This window comes from Passer domesticus, chromosome 13, assembly GCF_036417665.1.
Source record: "Passer domesticus isolate bPasDom1 chromosome 13, bPasDom1.hap1, whole genome shotgun sequence".
NCBI classification, from domain to species: domain Eukaryota; kingdom Metazoa; phylum Chordata; class Aves; order Passeriformes; family Passeridae; genus Passer; species Passer domesticus.
Window position 1 is genome coordinate 16282333 of NC_087486.1, and position 17675 is coordinate 16300007.

At 53.8% G+C, this 17675-nt stretch overlaps 1 protein-coding gene across 17 annotated transcripts in view; it reads left to right on the top strand.

The window, feature by feature from the left end:
- LOC135280372 (protocadherin gamma-C5-like) overlaps window positions 1-17675 on the top strand; it is a 281155-nt gene that overhangs the window by 259971 nt on the left and 3509 nt on the right. For all 17 annotated transcript variants that reach the window (XM_064388199.1, XM_064388196.1, XM_064388197.1 and 14 more), the window contains exons 2-3: window positions 740-798; window positions 14219-14307. In XM_064388199.1, the coding sequence (XP_064244269.1) occupies window positions 740-798; window positions 14219-14307 (148 nt within the window). The remainder of the gene's footprint in view (window positions 1-739; window positions 799-14218; window positions 14308-17675) is intronic.

The following is a 17675-nucleotide window of genomic DNA, read 5'->3' on the forward strand; positions in this document are numbered from 1 at the left end:
ATTCAAACAGGAATATACAAGCTTGCTCCATGTCCTTCCTTATTTACAAAATGTTCATTGTCTGATTGTAAAATAACACTGGCAGAGAGTGATATGGGGGCTTATTAATGAGGTTACAAAGTGTGCTGCTGTGTCTGAAGGTTATTGTGTCTCCTAAACAAATAAGGCTTTTTCCTCTTGCTGTCGGAAGTTTATTCTTTTTTCTGTGGACAGAAAAATATTGTAGTGCTCCAAGGCCACAACAGCTAGGAAAAGTCATTCAAATACCATGCATGAAAGCAAGATCTCAGGCAGGCCTTTTTAAAGACAGAAAAAGGAGAGATTGGGAAGGTCTGTTACCATTTTACCTTAGAGTATTAAGAGCATCTTTCTCAGTATCAATTAACTCTGCCACCCCCTCACACCCCCTTCCTCCTCCAAGCTCATTACTGTGGTACCACTGCTCCTGCTGAATTCATGCCCTTATCAGTTTATTTCATGCTTCATTTCTTTCACAGCCTGGTTTCCTGAGCTGCTTTGGAAGATTATTCTCTGAACAGTTTTTGTCATGCTTTTTGGTATTCATGCTGCTTCAGAAATACTCAAGAAAGGGGGAGGGGGAGCTTTCTCTTTGTTCTAATTGATTTGCTTCACTTGGACAGAACATGCTGATACTCCAGACTGAAATAATCCAGGATCAGTTCCCTTTCATTTTCAAAGGCAAGAATGGAGGTATTAAAACTCTTCTTTTTCTTTGCAGCAAGCTCAGCCTAACACAGATTGGCGCTTCTCTCAGACCCAGAGACCTGGAACAAGTGGGTAAGTGGCTCTTTCTTCATTTATCTGTGGGATGAAGGTTTCTTTTCTTGGTGTGCCACTTTCAGTGCTGGAAAGTCCATGAGTGGCAGCTCTGAGAGTGGGTGTCCCTGTCATTGATGGAGTCAGAAATAGGGCTGCTCCTGTGTCAGCTGTGCTTGGTGGGGGTGTGACAGCTGCTGGTGGCAGTGGTGTGTCTGGGTTTGGTGTCTCAGGAACTGGAAGGAACTCCAGGTGAAGTCAGGAGGTGGTTGGAGGAATGGACAGGGGGTTTCACAGAGAAAGGCCTCTTTGCTAAAGTAGATTCTGAGCATGTAAATTCCTTCCTGAGTGAAAAATCTTAATTCCTCTCCCTTCATGGAAGCCACTGGAAATCACTCCCTTTACCAGTCATGGAGCCTTGAGCTCTGTGCTGCTGAGGTGTGCTCACAGAGCCCCAGGATGGGTCAGGAGGAGGGAGCCACAGAGCTTCACCTGGTCCCACCTCCCTGCTCAGCAGGGTCATCCCAGAGCACACAGCGCAGGATTGTGTCCACACAGTTCTGGAATATCCCCAGCGAGGGAGATTCCACCACCTCTCTGTGGGGCCTGTGTGAGGTCAGCAGAGAGGCCCCAGAGCAGAGCAGAGGCCTCCCAGGTGAGCACCCTGCTCCTGCCTGGGGCTCTCTCCCCTCTGGCCCACCAAGCTTTGCTTGTCTTGGTGCACAGTGAGAGACCACTGACAACAAAATGTTGTTCTTTGCCTCTCCCATCTTCTCTCCTAGTTTATAAGCAGGGATCCCCTTCAGAGGGTGCACTCCCTTGAAAGAGAGAACTTTAACTGAATTCCACCTTTCTCTGTGAATACCCCAGCCAGAGGTTACTGTGTGTGAGGAGACTGGCTCCAGGATAATTTATATGTGGAAAGATTATATCTTTTGGGGCATACCTGAGGGTTATACTCTGAATAATCAGGAGTAAATCTGGGTGATGTGCTTGCTCATCTGGCTGGCTCAGGCTCTGTGCTCTGCCATTCCTGGTGGCCACTTGAGCAGCTCCTGTGGAGTTTAAAGTGGTGACATGGGAGTAGTGGGTGCTGGATTTTGGTGTCAGAGCTTGCAGTTAAACATCTGCAATTAAACAGCTGCTTGTGCCTGACTCTTTCCCTGGGTCTGGCTCAATAATATTCTTATCAGAAAATTAAGAGATTGCTATAGCCAACTTGTTGAAGTGATTAAACTTTGCTATTCCAGCTGATAAAGCTAAAATGGAGTGAGCGTTTGATGTAATTAGATTAAGTGTTCATAGCAGAAGCTGGCCTTGGACTTTAAAGTGAAGCTATAGCTGGAATGGTTTTCTCAGAGGTCTGTTGAGCTCCCCATCACTGACAACATTTTAATCAAGGAAAATCTTTCTAAGCATTTCCGCTCTAGTTCAAATGACAATTAACAAAGCCCTGTTAATGCAGAAGTGCAGCACAGCTGCTGTAATTGTTTTGCTGTGAGAAGGCAGTAAATGAGCCCCATCAGAGCAGGCTCTGCTGCTCCCTCTTCTAGCATCGTGCTGGGGCTCCTCAGGGCTCAGAGCTGATGCAGCCCAGGCCCCCTGAGCTCAGTGACAGGGACTTTCCTCAGGTCCTGGGACAGTGACACTCAGCTCAGCTCCCAGCCCCTGCCTGGATCTGTTCACCAGCTCCATCCCCTTCCCAGTGCCTAAGAGAGCAGCAACTGTGGTGTGGGAAGAGAGAGGGCAAGAGGAAAGGCAGCTCAGAGTGTGTGTGGGGAGCTGAACGAGTGGGAAATGTTGGTTCTGGTGCATGAGGCACGATGTCACTGCTGGGGATCTGTGACCTGGGTGCCCAGGACAGCCCCTGGAACAGCTGCTCTTCAGTCACAGAATGGTTTGGGTTGGAAGGGACCTTCAAGCTCATCTTTTTCCACCCCCTGCCGTGGGTAGGGACACTTTCCTCTGGACCAGATTGCTCTGAGCCCCATGTTGTGGCAGGGGGTCCCACAGCACGGGCTGAACCCTGGCTTTGGAAAGAGATTTTGCTGAAGCACAGGCTGCTGCTGAAATAACTGGAAAAACTCAGTGGATTTTAATTCCTGCTGGTTTTCCCCACTTGCCTGTGTCCACATTTGCAACAAAACTGCTCTTGCCGATTTTTCCCCCCCTGTTTCTTTCATCCTATTTTAAGTAAAATGAAGGGGGATGTTTTTAATCCAAACCTGTGTAACACTATTAAAGGATGGAAATAGAAAGTGCTCTCATATGTTCAGTGCCCAGCCCTGACATCTCCCTGGCAATCAAACAGGCAGATCCTGGAAAGCAGCCCACTCCCCATTGTGCTGTTCCCGTGCTCTTCCCAGAGTTTTGATGCCTGGTGTGTGAATTCCCCAGGCACTGCTGGGTAGTACAGGCATTAAAGAGGGGGCAAGTGCAGCTGCCTGAGCCCGGCTTGCTGTTTCTCTGCTGTTAAACCCTGTACAAATGTGTCTCCTGCTGACAGGTGAAGCTCTGTAGCACCACGAGCTCTCTGAAGTGCAGGGCTCTGCTTGGTGCTAGGGGAGCACAGCCTGCCTTTCAGCTGAAAATCAAAAAAAGGGATGTGCTCTTAACTCTATTTGACCCAAATTAATTAACAATAAAGACACAGCAGCTTAGGCCACGGGTTTGGATGGATCGTGGGGGGAGCCTGGCACTGACCCTAAGCCAGAAACAAGCTCAAACCCATGTTGGGATTTCTGCCTTGCTGTCTCCATGGGAGCTGGGGAAGAAACAATCCTGTCTCTTCTCCACATAGCCCTGCCCATCACAACAAATCCCGCGTGTCTCTGGGCACCTGGAACCAGGCAGAGCAGGGGAAGCTCAGTGAGCAGGGACCAGCTCTTGATCTCCTACATCGCTGCTGCTCCAGGACAACAAAGGGAATCTGCTCTTTGTTCTGAAGCACGGGAGAGCTCTGGTGCACATGCTCAGGAGAGAGGAGCTCAGACAATATGCTCTGAAAATGTGGTAGCGAGGCAGACCTGAGCAAAACAGAATTAATCTTGTTTGGGAGAAATAGGAGGATAGGATGATTAATTTAATGATGTTTGTGGTTTGTTTTTCTTAAAAAAACCCACACCCATGCTGTCGCTGGGCAAATGGAAATGAATCCAGACTGATTCCGAGCAGCAGATGCCATTCCTGGATAAATCAGATCAGTGGCTCTAGCAGAGATTACAGTGATGAATTGGCCAAAGTGCAGTAAATGAATGGTCCAGCAGCATCTCAGGGTATCCCTGTGGGATCATCACTGTGGGGTTTCCCTGTGGGAGGAGGCTGCTAGTGTATGGGGGGAGAGTGCAGGGACTGGGGCTGGTACAAAGGACCCATCTTGTTGTTTTGGTTTGTTTTCATTGTTGTGCCCTGCATGTTCATGGTGCTGCCTGACCCTGGCTGCTCTTTGTTTTATGGTCTATGTGATGATTTGTTCAGGAAAACACCTGGCTGGAGGCAGGATTTCCTTCCTGAAGGATGGGGAGGGCTCTGTGTTGCTCACAGGTGGACATGAGAGGGTGAGACAGGCCTGGGAGGCATCCTGTGGCAGGGCTGAGGACAGTTCTGGGCTGTGTGGGCAGGCTGGGAGGGGATGGCAGGCAGGAGACACCCCAGAGACAGCGCCAGGGGACTCACAGCGGGGTGGGAAGCAGTGTGAGAATCCATGGCAACTCAGGGGAGGGAGGAGCAGAGCGTGTAGAGAAGATGCAGAGTTGCCATTTCACAGCCCCCTTCCATTTGTTCTCTCCAATCCTAAATCCCCCTTTGTTAATGCTTCCCAAAGCTGTTGCTAGCCAGGCTTCCCCTCCCCGGCTGAGCACAGCCAATGGTGATGTTCACTTCGCTTCACTTGTTTATCAAACAGCATCACAGCTGCCCTGCCTGGCCCAGCCATCATCCCCCACTCCCAAACGAGGGGCTTGGGGCTCACAGTGGACATGCTGCAGCAAGAGAGCCAGGAAGGAAAAGAGGGATTTTTTTTTTTTTTGGTTTTCATTCTTTGTTTTGTTTTCATGCAAGAACTTCGAGAGTTGGGCTTGCAGGACTATCAACAGGCTGCCTGTGTGTGCTGGGAGAGGAATAAAGAATAGTCCTTTAAGCTCTCAGGGGAGTTCTTGTGGCTCAAAGCATGCAGGTATTGCCAAGGTGGGGCTCGTGGTGTGTTTTTAGGGTGCATGACAGCGTACCAGGACACTGACCCCACGTGTGTGTCTGGGGGGAACATCCCGGAGCAGCTGGGCCAGAGAGGGAACCACAGACATTCCTGGGCTTACCCAGCACGGGGGTGGACACCCAGCAGGACAACTGGCCACAGCTGCAGGCTTTGCCCACATCCTTCCTAAAAATAAATAAAGGCAGACCCAGGGGTGTCTGGGGTTGTTGCAAACACCGAGGAATTTACTCTGTGAGTTTGTGTTGTGTTGTAGTGGATCCAGCAGCAGGTGCTGCACAGCACAGGGCACCAGTGGGGCTGTGCAGATAAACACTGATGGATTTGCCTTCTGCTCATCCATGGAAAACGTGGAAGGGCACACGCCAGGCAGGCTGCTGGACAGGCTGCAGCTTCTCACTGACAGGAGCAAGAGGAGCAGCAGAGGGAAGTGCCCCTGTGGCAAGTTTAGGAAATAATTACAATCCTCACATTGCCATCCCAAACACACCCCAGGGTTAAGCCAGCAGTGGTATTTGCTTTGCCAGGTGTGGTTCCACACATTCTGGGTGAATGATGAAGTTGTAACAGTGTCTGGGCTAAAATTCCTGCTTCTTCTGCCTGGGTTGTGTTTGTGTGCCTGTTCAGTGTTCAGTAGTGATTGCTCCACAGCTCCTGCAGCGTGTGGAGCTGCTCTCAGCTGCCTCCCCAAGGCCTGGGGAAGGTGTGAGTGGAGCCCTGCAGCCTGAAAAGTCACAGCAGCCCCTGGAATACTATTTGAGGGCATTGCTTTGAAGGAACAGCCATAATCTAAGTGACAGTGTTCTCCCAAGAGTGAGAGCTGCTGTGCTTAATGTGGGCTGGGACTCTGAGTGCAGGAGGAGTTGTGCCAGTGAAGGAGCTCTGCTCTGAAGGGGATTTCCCCCTGCCAGATCCTTGGGGCTGAACTGCTCAAATCACCAGCTTCTGCCACATCCTGGGGAACCTGGCAGAGAAGTTGTCTCTTTGGGGAGTATTTGGGGTGGTTGTTTGTGTCCAGTGCTGAAGCCCACACCAGTCCCCAGCCCATTTGTGTGGCTTTCACTCAGCAAACACCCCAGATGGAACCACAGAAGTCCATGAGGGGCCAGACTGTTTTATCTGCCAGGTTTGACCTGGTGGGCTGTGGAACAGAACAGATTGATGACAAATGAGAGCCTCATGGGCTGGAGCGTGTCCAGGGCAGGGAAAGGAGCTGGGAAGGGTCTGGAGCCCCAGGAGAGGCTGAGGGAGCAGGGAAGGGGCTCAGCCTGGAGAAAAGGAGGCTCAGGGGGGACCTTGTGGCTCTGCACAGCTCCTGACAGGAGGGGACAGCCGGGGGGTCGGGCTGTGCTCCAGGGAACAGGGACAGGAGGAGGAAAAGGCCTCAATTTGCACCAGGGCAAGTTAAGATTGGATATTGGGAAAATTTCTTCTCTGAAAGGATGGTCAGGAGTAGGAGCAGATACCAGGGCAGTGGTGGAGTCTTGAAAGTTGTGCAGATGTGGCACCTGGGGCTTGGGTTAGTGCCGGAATTGTCAGTGCTGGGTTCATGGTTGGACCCAATGATCTCAGAGGACTTCTCCATCCTAGCAATGCTGTGATTTAACTACTGGGGTTTCCTGTCAACCCTACAGACAGAGCACTGCTTTTAAAGGACTCTGAGGCTGCTCAGAGCCTGGCTTTGCTCTGGGCATGGGCTGCAGCCTTGGGTGCAGTTTTGGAGTGGATTTGGGTTGCTGGGCAGACAGGAGTTGTTTTGATATTGGGAGCAGGACTTTTCCCTGGATACTCCTCTCCCTCCCCCTCTTCCTGCAGAGCTGATCTGATTTTGGGATTGGAAACTGAAGGTTTTTATAGAGATGTGTCCTGTCCCACCCCACCTCCCCTTCCAGAGTCAGGAGGACACAGAGCTGTCCTCTCTGCCACATATGAGCACTCCTGCTTGCAGGGGCCACCCTTTTAGCTACCAACAGCCCAAATCTCAGCAGATTCAGTGTTTGAGCTTCTTTCTACATCATGGAGCCCTTTTAAACTGAGTATTTCCTTCCCTTATGGACCATTCTGGGCCAAAAATCCCTTTATCTGCATTTGTCATGGCCCTTGAAGTCTGAACTTTCCAGATCTTGCCAAGTGGGACAAAAGCTGCAAAGTCTTTTGTAGAGGAAAGGAACTATCCAGATGATGGGATATGTTTCTCACTGTGGAGAGCCCCCAGAATATCAGGGGTTTCATCACCAGTTTTATGTATAGAAAAGCTATTTTAGGTAATTTAACAGGTGCTACGTGCATTAGTTTAATTTTTCTCCCTCCATCTGCTTCCTGCGCAGCTGAGCACGTGCCATGGCCGGCTGCAGAGATGGCTCTGAAAAACAGGCACAACAACCTTTCCAAAGAATTTCCCAAAATATCCTTCCTGGCATGTCTGGGACATGGATGGTGGCAGGTTGGCCTGGGGGAAAGAATTACTGGTCTCCTTCAGGAGGGTTAGAAGAGTTCCAGGGAGAGGGGACGCTGCCCTGGCCCCATTTTAGGAACATTGAGGGCTTTTGTTCCGCCTTCATCCAGCAGAGCAGCGCCCCAGCAGCTCCACGGGCTGGGAGTAAAGGCTCCCAGCGCTTTGGGAGCTGGAAACGCTCCCCCCACTCACAGTTCCTTGCTAACATTTTCATCTTTGCAAAGTCATGGTCTCAAAGCCGGGCTCCATCCAGGCCCCCTCCCTTCACGGTCAGTGTCCCCAGGCTCGGGCAGTGTCCCCAGGCTCGGGCAGTGTCCCCAGGCTCGGGCAGTGTCCCCAGGCTCGGGGCAGTGTCCCCAAGCACGAGGAGTGTCCCCAGTCACAGGCAGTGTCCCCAGGCACAGGCAGTGTCCCCAGGCTCGGGCTGTGTCCCCAGGTTCGGGCAGTGTCCCCAGGTTCAGGGAGTGTCCCCAGGCTCGGGCTGTGTCCCCAGGCTCAGGCAGTGTCCCCAGTCACAGGCAGTGTCCCCAGGCTCGGGGCAGTGTCCCCAAGCACGAGGAGTGTCCCCAGGCTCGGGGCAGTGTCCCCAGGCTCGGGCAGTGTCCCCAGTCACAGACAGTGTCCCCAGGCTCGGGCTGTGTCCCCAGGTTTGGGGCAATGTCCCCAGATTCGGGGCAGTGTCCCCAGGCTTGGGCAGTGTCCCCAGTCACAGGCAGTGTCCCCAGGTTCGGGGCTGTGTCCCCAAGCACGAGGAGTGTCCCCAAGCACGGGGAGTGTCCCCAGGCTCGGGGCAGTGTCCCCAGTCACAGGCAGTGTCCCCAGGCTCAGGCAGTGTCCCCAGGCTCAGGCAGTGTCCCCAGGCTCGGGCTGTGTCCCCAGGCTCGGGCTGTGTCCCCAGGCTCGGGCTGTGTCCCCAGGCTCGGGGCAGTGTCCCCACACGCCTGCAGCCCAGCGGAGGCTCACACCGGCAGGGACGGCTCTGCTCCCTCTCACTTGTCACTTCGCCAGCCGGGGAAGGTTCGGGCTGAGATTTTCCTGCCGCTGCTGCCTCCGGCTGGAGCCGCGTGTGGGAGGCAGCGGGGGATGGGGAGGAAGCTGGGAGAGAGGGAAGAGAAGGGCAGGGGGATGGGGAGGAAGCTGGGAGAGAGGGAAGAGAAGGGCAGGGGGAATGGGGCAGGGAGACAGTCCGCAGCTCGGGCTGCTCGGGAATGGGAATGGAGGAACGGGCTTGGCGATAGCCTGGCTCCGGGAGCTGCGAGGGGAAGGGGAACTGCCGGGTGCTGCCCGAGGGGAAGGGGGAGCAGCATCCGGGGCTGCCGTGTAAATGGGAGCGAGAGGAGAAGTAAATCCCAGTCACAACTCCTTGCCTGGGAACAGCCAGGAGCACGGGCTGGGAGAGGGCACTGCCCCAGGAGCCAGGAAGCCCCAGAAAGAGAGGAGAGAGGATGGTGAGGGTATTCCGGGAAAATCCCCAGCCCGAGCCCTGCCCACAGCCCTGCCAAGCTCCTTGGGGTGCCCTGGGGCACTGAGCTGCCCTCTCCATCCCTGGGGCTCTGACAGCAGCGCTCTGGCACGAATGAACTCTCCCAGTTTGTTGTGGCGCTGCTGGGACTCGTGTTTCCAGCTGCAGAGCAAGGAAAACAATTTTTCAGGAATCCATCGGGCGATTGTGCAAATAAATGTTTGCGAGGCCTTTGGCTGCCATAGCGATGAGCTCCATGGCAACCCCGCAAGGAAATGAATAATTCTGTGCTCGAAGTGAAATAATTTTGTGCTGGAAGTGGAAGATAAAAAGGGACCTGATGGCTGAGGGTGCTGCAGATGAGCTGATGAGCAAAGCACCCAAGTGCCCCCCTGGTGCGGGTGCCTGTGCAAGCTCTCGGTGGTGGGGCACTGTTGGGATGCAGATGGATGCAGTGGGGTTTGGCAGGGCTGCCAGAAAAGCCTTTTGTCTGGTTATTCCATGATTCCACGGAGCCAGGTTTATTGAAGGAAGCTCCAGGGCGTGCAGAGGCTGTACCTGCCTCTCCTGACACAGCACCTGGCCTGTGGTCTGTGTCCACCATGCCCTGAGCCCCTGTCGATGCTGCACCCCCGGGTTTGTCTCAAATGTGGCTTTGATTCCTTCTCTCAGTTCTAGCTACGCTGGAAGCATTCCTGAAAATGAAAGCCAGCTCTTTTCTGAGCTTTGAAGTGTGGAGTAGAACTGAAGAGAGAAAAAAAATCTATCCTATGGGGGATGGGTTTTTAGAAAAACACCCTATTGAATCAACAGCATTTGTATTAAAACCAGCCAGTCCTGGACTATTTCCATAGGAACCAGCCCTCCCATTCCGGGCAGGCTCCCTGCAGCAGCACCCAAAGCTGTGGAGGGGTGGGTGGCAGTGGCAGGGGGGCTCTGGGTGTGCCCAGCCCGGGCAGGGCAGCAGGGCAGGGAGGGCTGCTCATTGTTGAGTCAGTGATTCACAGCTGTGACTCACAGCCCCATCCTATGGCCGTGGAAGGCAGCCAGCTCTGGCCATCAGCTGTGTGCATTCTCCTCTGTGAGAAGTTATTTTTGGATGTTTTTAGATTACAGCCCTTGGGTTTTTTTTTTCTGTGCCTCTGAATTCTGGATGATTGCGCTGCAAGTAATTGAGACACTTGAATTTCCTGCTTAGAGAAGTGAGTTCAATGCCCTTTTTTTTTTTTTTTGCAATGTTAAGGCATTTCTAAAATAGCTTTTCTACGTGGCGTCATGAGGAGCAGGCACACAGCTTTGGGGCTCTTTGTGCAAAATTCGGGAACACTGGATGCAGTAAGGGTGAAAAAAGGGACATGGGTTGTCAGGTTGAACATGAATCACCAGTGCACCCTTGCTATGGTGGAGACTGGTTTTACTGGTGAGGTTGTAGCCAGCAGGACAAGAAGTTGCCCTCAATTCCCACACCTGGAGCACTGTGCCAAATTTTGGGCTCCTCACTGCAACAAAAGCAGGGCCATATGAGAGCCACCAAAGTGATCTGAGCACTGGAGCCCGGGGCAGGGTGGGAGGCTGGGAGAGCTCTTCTGCTTGGAAGGTGGCACCTGGGAGCACTGCAGGATCCTTAGGGACCCTGCCAACCCAAACCATTGCAGGGTTCTAGGATTTGTGCCCCTCTTCCAGTCTGACTTTGTGATCCCACAGGGAGTTAAGGGGAGGTGGGGCTTTGGGTGTCCCCCAGAGTGGAAGGGCTGGTGAGGCTGATGCCAGGAGTTCACGTGTTCATCCCTCACTAAGAGCACAAGGCAGGAAAAGGCTCTGAAGTGCTGCCCATGCTGAGCTCAGTCCTTCCCTGGGACACACAGCTCTAACCCAAGAGCTCAGAACAGCCTGGGCAAGAGCCACGTTTCTTGGTACAGCCACCCACCTTGGGAGGGTTGGGCTGTGCCACTCAGACCCCTCCCAGGCTGCTGGGACTACCCAGACCCCTCATCCCTCCCTTTGCAACCCATTCCTGGCCAGGTCTGGTGCCCAGGGGTGCCAGCCCTGCTGCCTGGGCCTTCGTGCAGCCCTGGGGCAAGGGCATGGGTTGGGCAGCTCAGTGGGGTCAGAAATCCTGACCACAGGTGAGCCTTTCCTTCCGTGCATTCCCACGGCTGTAGGACAGAGGCTTTGACAGGAGACAGGAGGAATGTCTGTACAGGGGAACCTGAAGGAGTTGCCTGAAGGAGGGGTGGAAGAGGAGGGAAGAGTCTTTTGGGAGGTGGAAAATGTGATGCTGGCACTGCCACATGAAAGAGGGCGTTGAACCTGAGCCTCTGATTTCACAGCAGAGTTCAAACCACCGGAATATTACATTTAAAGGAGAAAAAAAAAACCAAAAAAAACCAAACAAAAAAAATCAAACAAACAAACAAAAAAAAATACCCAAAACCAAACAAAAAAAACACCAACCAACCAACCAACCAACCAAAAAAACCTAAACAAAAAAACCCAAAAAACAAACAAACAAACAAAAAAAAGCCACCCCAACCAAACAAAATGCATGTGATACTTCCTTGTGCTTTCTCTCCCCCATCTCTGGGTGCCACCATCATGTCAAGGCAGCTCCCAGAGACAGGATCAGCGCCTGGGAGGCTCAGGGATGTTTCTGAGCAGCTTTCCTGAAGCCCTGAAAACCCTGGGAACCTCATATTCCGGCTGGGGTTGGGGCAGGAGCTGCTGGGGTTAACGGGTGGCTGGATGGGCTGTGGTTTGCAGTGGAGCTCAGGTTCCTAAGTCCTTTATTGGATCTCGCCCGGGGCTCTATTCCCAGCCCCGTTTGTGACATTAGCAGGTCACTGCAGCCCCGGGGCTGTCCCCACCTTGTCCCGGCACGGCCCTCGGGGGGCAGGGGACCGAGGATCTCGGCACGGAGGAATCACCTGGGAGGGGAGCACGCCTCGCTTCTGGCTTTTGGAACCGTGCCACCAGCCAGGGCGTGCAGCAGGGCTGTAGGTCGTGCCCAGGCTGCCCCGGGAGGGCAGGCAGCAGGGATTTCAGGATGCTGCGGGGTCGTGCCGGGGCAGCCTCTGCCCCATTGGTGCTTATTTGCATCCCCTAAAGATTAACTGGTGTGGGAGCAGCGCCCTGTGCCCGGCTGGGGATGGGTCAGGCACGGGACACAGAAGGGGAGGGACGGTCCTGTGGTCCTGGCTCGGGTCCTGCACATCTTTGGACAAGTTGCTCAAGACTGGATTTTGTGCAGAGCACCTGGGAGTGTCTGCACAGCATCCTTGCAGACAGATACTGTGTTTCTAAGGTAGTTGGAATATATATTCAGAATTCCAGAATGGTTTGGGTTGGAAAGGACCTCACAGACCATCCCATCCCACCCCTGCCATGGCAGGGACACCTCCCACTGTCCCAGGCTGCTCCAAGCCCTGTCCAGCCTGGCCCTGGGCACTGCCAGGGATCCAGGGGCAGCCCCAGCTGCTCTGGGCACCCTGTGCATGGGGGGGATTTCACAGGGATGCTGAAAGCTCACGTGCTTTCAAGGCTTCTCTCCTTGCAGAGCTTGGATGCAGCTACGAGGTCACTGTGGCAGGTACAACCATCAGGAACAGCGCCTGCGGGTCCGTCCCAATTCCAGAATGCCCATTCTGAGCCTGCTCCGTGTGTGGAGGGGGCACTCAGGCAGGGGGATGCTCAGCAGGGCGTGAGGAGCCCATCTGGTGCCCAGCACGTGGCACTGAGCTGGCACCGGCCGTGCAGGGTGCTGAGTGCTCAGGCCTGGGGCTGCCAGGGGGACACCCCGGAGCATGGCTGGGCAGGAATTCAGGGGCTGGGCAGGAATTCAGGGCCGGAGCAGGAATCTGGTGGCTGAGCAGGATGCTGAGAACTCAGCAGGGCTTCAGGATCTGAGCAGGGCATTGGGGTCTGAGCAGTGCTGGGGCCTGAGCAGTGCTGGGGGCTGAGCAGGGCATTGGGGTCTGAGCAGGACATTGGGGTCTGAGCAGTGCTGGGGCCTGAGCAGTGTTGGGGTCTGAGCAGTGCTGGGGTCTGAGCAGGGCATTGGGGTCTGAGCAGGACATTGGGGTCTGAGCAGTGCTGGGGTCTGAGCAGTGTTGGGGTCTGGCAGCTCCTGAGCTGGGACCACAGTGCTGGGGGAGGCCTCCATGCCTTGTAGCCTGGTGGTTTGAACATTTTCCTGGGAAATGGGGTAAGGTCCTTTCATGGGAAGGGCTTTCCAACCCCACATCATCCCCTACATCACTTCAGCAGAGCTCCCAAGGGAGCCAAGGGGTAAATCCTGGAATTCCAACAGATGGAAAGGGCTGTGGGTGGTCAGAGCAGGGACTGGGAGAGGAGACAGTGGTGATCCGAGTGGTGGGGTCGTTTAGGGACAGAGCAGAGGGGACCCCAGGAAGCTGGTGAGGTGTTTAGGAAGTGTGGAGGCTCTGGAGGGGCTCTGGGAGCACAGCCCTGAGCAGTGAGCGGTGCCTGAGCACAGCTGACACCTGGCAGACATGAAAGCCCGGCTTGTTAGCCTGCACACAGAGTGCTGATTGTAGCCTTGGCCACAAAACCTCCTCAGCCAAGGTCTGTCATCATCCCCTGAGTTCTCCCAGGCTGATCTGTGGTGCTCAGCACCCCCAGCAGCCAAGGGGAACAAGGCCCAGATGCTGCCTGCTCTCCTCTCCCTGCATCTCCAGCCCCCCCAGGACTGAGCTTGGACTCTTTTCAGAGCAGATTCTGTGGTGCCAGGCAGCTGCTCTGTGATGACCCAAATTCCCACCACACTGTGGGGTTTTCTTTCCCTCCCTCACATGAATGAAGCTGCAGGATGGAGTTGTAACCTGAAAGAGCTTGAGAGGTGCATCCACTCACAGCCTGCAGAAGGGCAGAGGCCCTGGGCATGCAAGGGTGGATATGCACCTCTGGGGCTTTAGGACTGCAGTTTTTGTGATATGACACTGTAATTTTGGCAGTGGATGACATTATATCCCATGGCAGGGGGTTGGAAATAGATCATCTTCACGTTCTCTTCTAACCCAAACCGTTCTGTGATTCCATATTGGTGGGGTTTTGGGGAGATGAGATGCTTGGCTGTGGCCTCTGAAGGCAGCAGGAGTCAGGGAGGTGTTGCTGGATGCACCATCGAGCTCCCAAGTGCTTTTGGTGGTTATTCTTCAAGAGCCTGCAGAGGGATGGACACCTCTGAAAGGGTCTTGGCCCCTGAGTGCTGTTTATGAGGATTTAAAGCATGCACTGGTCCAGCCCACTCCTCCTGCCTGAAGTGGAGTAACTTATTGTTTGTTTTCTTTTCCCACAGCTCCCAGAATGGAGAGGAAGCTGGAGCCTGGCCCAACAACCAGTTTGACACGGAGGTGCTCCAAGCCATGATCCTGGCTTCAGCCAATGGTTGGTGTCCATCAGCATGGGAAAACCCTGACTCCTGCTCTGGGGGGGCCCCCAGGTTCATGATGACAGATAAGATGCTGTGGGACTGATTTATCTGGGTTAGCTGGGCTGGCTGCAAAGGATCTGCCTCAACAGATCCCAAAGCTGGTGTAAAAGCCCTGCTGTCCCTGCAAAGAGAGGGGTCGGGAGGATCCAGGGGGGAAATAAATGACTGTTGTCCCTGCAGAGAGAGGGGTCAGGAGGGATCCAGGCAGAGGAGATACCTGGTTCCTGTAGACAGGGACACTTCTTCCACCCAGACTCTGCTTTGTACTGAAACAACTCCACCTGGCTGTGCTGGGGTTGTGCTACATGGAAGAGCCAGTCTGGAGTTGATGTTTTATGGACTACTTGGTTCCAGAAAGTCGCAGTCAATTAATCTTGCTGTGAGGTGAGGGGGAAGGAAGGCTGGGAGTTGTGTGTGGCTGGACCAAGGGAACCAGTGAATGCCTGACTCAGTATTCCCAACAAACCTTGTGTGCACAAGGCTCCTTGAGCCCCTCACCAAGGTTTCCCCCACTGGCTGCTGCTGCCTCCTTGCAGTTGTATGTACAGGGGGGTGGTTTGGAGTCGTTTTGGGTTGGTTTGTTCTGGTTTATGGCTGTGCAGAAGCCTGGGGCAGGGAGGGATGTTCCCACGCAGCCACAGTCTCCATGGCTTTGTGTGAAACGAGGACAATTATCATTCTGTGCAGCACTATGGATAAAGAGCCTGGTTTTCATAGAGCCTTTATTTATAAATACCTTCAAGTCTTTCCCCCCTTGATTTAAAAATAGAAGCACAGCCATAAAACCCTGTGCAAAATGCTTAGGATGTTTCCTTTGAGCTGTTGGGAGGGAAGGAATCTGAGGGAGGAGGAATGGCTTTAGTGTTGCTTTCTTGGAAAGCTGCTGCAGCTGAACTCTGCTGCCCTGCAGACACCAGGAGACAGCTGCCCTGGCTGGGGAGGGGGACAAGGTCTGGGGCAAGGGAGTTGTTTACACTCAAGAGAAAGAAACCATGTGAAAATGTGTCTTTGCTCTGAAAAACGACCATGGAAAAACAGCCCTTGGGGTTGCATGTGGTTACCATCACCCAGTGTCTCCAGATCCGGTCTCCGTGCTGGTAAATAAAGCTGTTTTTCTGGCTGCTGCTCCAGCAATCCCCCGGATCAGAGCTAAGCGGGTCCCTTCCAGGTTAAGCAGCGACTTTGGTGGAGCCCCGGGCCCTATTGCAGCAAATCTCCCCCAATCCACAAGGCTCGAACTGTCCCAGCCTCTCCCCCGGCTCCGGGCGCCCCGGGGGTTGGTGCCATCAAATCCCCGCTGCAGATAATGGCCTGCCCCGATCCGTCCTGCTCGGGCTCTTTCTGTGCTGGGTGTGTGTGGATGGGGACCCAGCAGCAGTTTTTTCCTCCAGCACAGTGTTTTCGTGTCCCCCTTGCTCTCTGTCCCCTTCTCTGCTCTCTCTTTAAGCCAATAGTGTTGATTGGAGCGGGCTTTGATTAGGGGCAGCGCTAATTGTCCATTAAGCTTTGTGCTACCCATCCCTGGGTGTGATTTCCTGGCCATTTAAATAATCCTTATCTTTCAGTGTCACCCGCTGAGCTGTGTTTGAGCTGCGGGGTGACAAGCGGCTCACAGCATTGCCTTGGATGCATCCTTACCCTGGGCCAGGGGTTTTCCTTGGCTTCAGCAGGAGGCAGCGCTGGCAGGCCAAGGTGCACTATCCAGTCCTTTGAGGATTAAATCTCTTCCCCAATGGTGCCATTACCATCACAAGGCAGAGTATCTGGGGACCTGATTTCCCCCAGGGCTGTGACCTTGCTGTAGGGTTCTGCCTCCCTTCCCAGCCCTCCTTCCTCTGGATCTTCCTGCCTTGCAGGTGGGAACAATATGAAAAAGCCAGTGTTTGGAGCAATCTGGATGGGCAGAGGCAGCTGCCGGGACAGCCCAAGGAGCACAGATGCTCCAGGACACCAGACTCTCAAGCTCAGACATCCTGTCCTTAAAATACTCTGGCTCCAGGGAGAATTTAGAGAGGTGCCATGGATGGTGGGAGAGCAGACAGACAGGCAGCCCGGGCAGGTCCTTGTCCCCCTGGGCAGGGGCAGACACGCTATATTGGGTGCCCTGAAAGCCCCACCAGCAGCTGCAGCGACACCTGCTCTGGGGCTGCCTCCTCTGCCCGCGGGGGTGATGGAGCCGCTCGCTGGTTATTTTTGCCAGAGCCCAAATTCTTGTTTTCCTCCTCAGGACGGTTTGGGATAATCACAGGCTGCTGGTGGAGGCTGAGTGTGACCTTTCCAGCGACAAGAGCTCAAGTGCTTTGCTTGGCACGAGCACCTCGGTGCCCATTTATAACCCCCTGTTGTTCCTGTTCTCTCTTCTTTTCAGCCTTAATGTCAGTGTTACCTAGAAACAGCCGGTCGCCCTTACCCGGGACCGCCTGGCAGGCTGGGAACTTCACCAGTGCCCGTTCTCCCTGGTGGAAGCTGTGCTGAGAATGCAAATTAATTCATGGGGACTTGGGTGGTGCTGGCAGCCGCAGCCCTTCACTGCTCAGAGCCCTGGGGTGCCCCGGGGGACACAGGGCAGCAATACCCGGGGAAGGGAAGGGAAGGTGCCCGAGTCCACCCAGCCTCTCGCTGGGCTGACTCCGGCTGGGACAGGCCAGAAAAAACAACTCACTCGTGGCTGGAGGCTGTAGTCTGTCATAGTTGAGACGGAGACAATACAAAGCAACACACTCCTTTTTCAGAAGGCTTCAAAACATTTTTTTTATAGCCTGCATGCTTTTTATACATTCTTACAAACCTCATAAGTTTACGCTTTACTCATTGGTCACGAGAGACAAACAAAGTGCTCCTTGGAACAGGCAGTTGCAGGTTTCTGTTATTTCTCCTTCTTTCTTTCTTGGTTTCTATGTCAATGACCTTGGTAGAAAATTCTTTCAGGGGTAAACATGGATCCTCTTATCAGACTTCTCTCTGGCCCACAGAAGTCGCTGTAAAACCTCTTCCACAGCAGTCCACCTGTGAGATGGTCCCTGCACATCTCCAGTCGTCCCATCCCATGGGGGTCATTTCTGACACCTCTCTGCGTGTGGCCTTGAGTTGGTCACTAATGAAATGAGCTGCTGCTCAGGCGAGTGAGCCTTAGCAATAAATATCACTAATTACAGACACATCTCCCCAGCACAAGGTCCTGTAAGCCCTGTTGAGTGTGGAACCCGTTTCATGGGGACTTTGGAAGAATTCTCCTGCAGGGAATGCTTCCAGAGCAGGAAGTGAAAGGCATTTCCCTGATTGCACCCCACAGCCCTGCTCTGGGACACAATATCACGCTTGT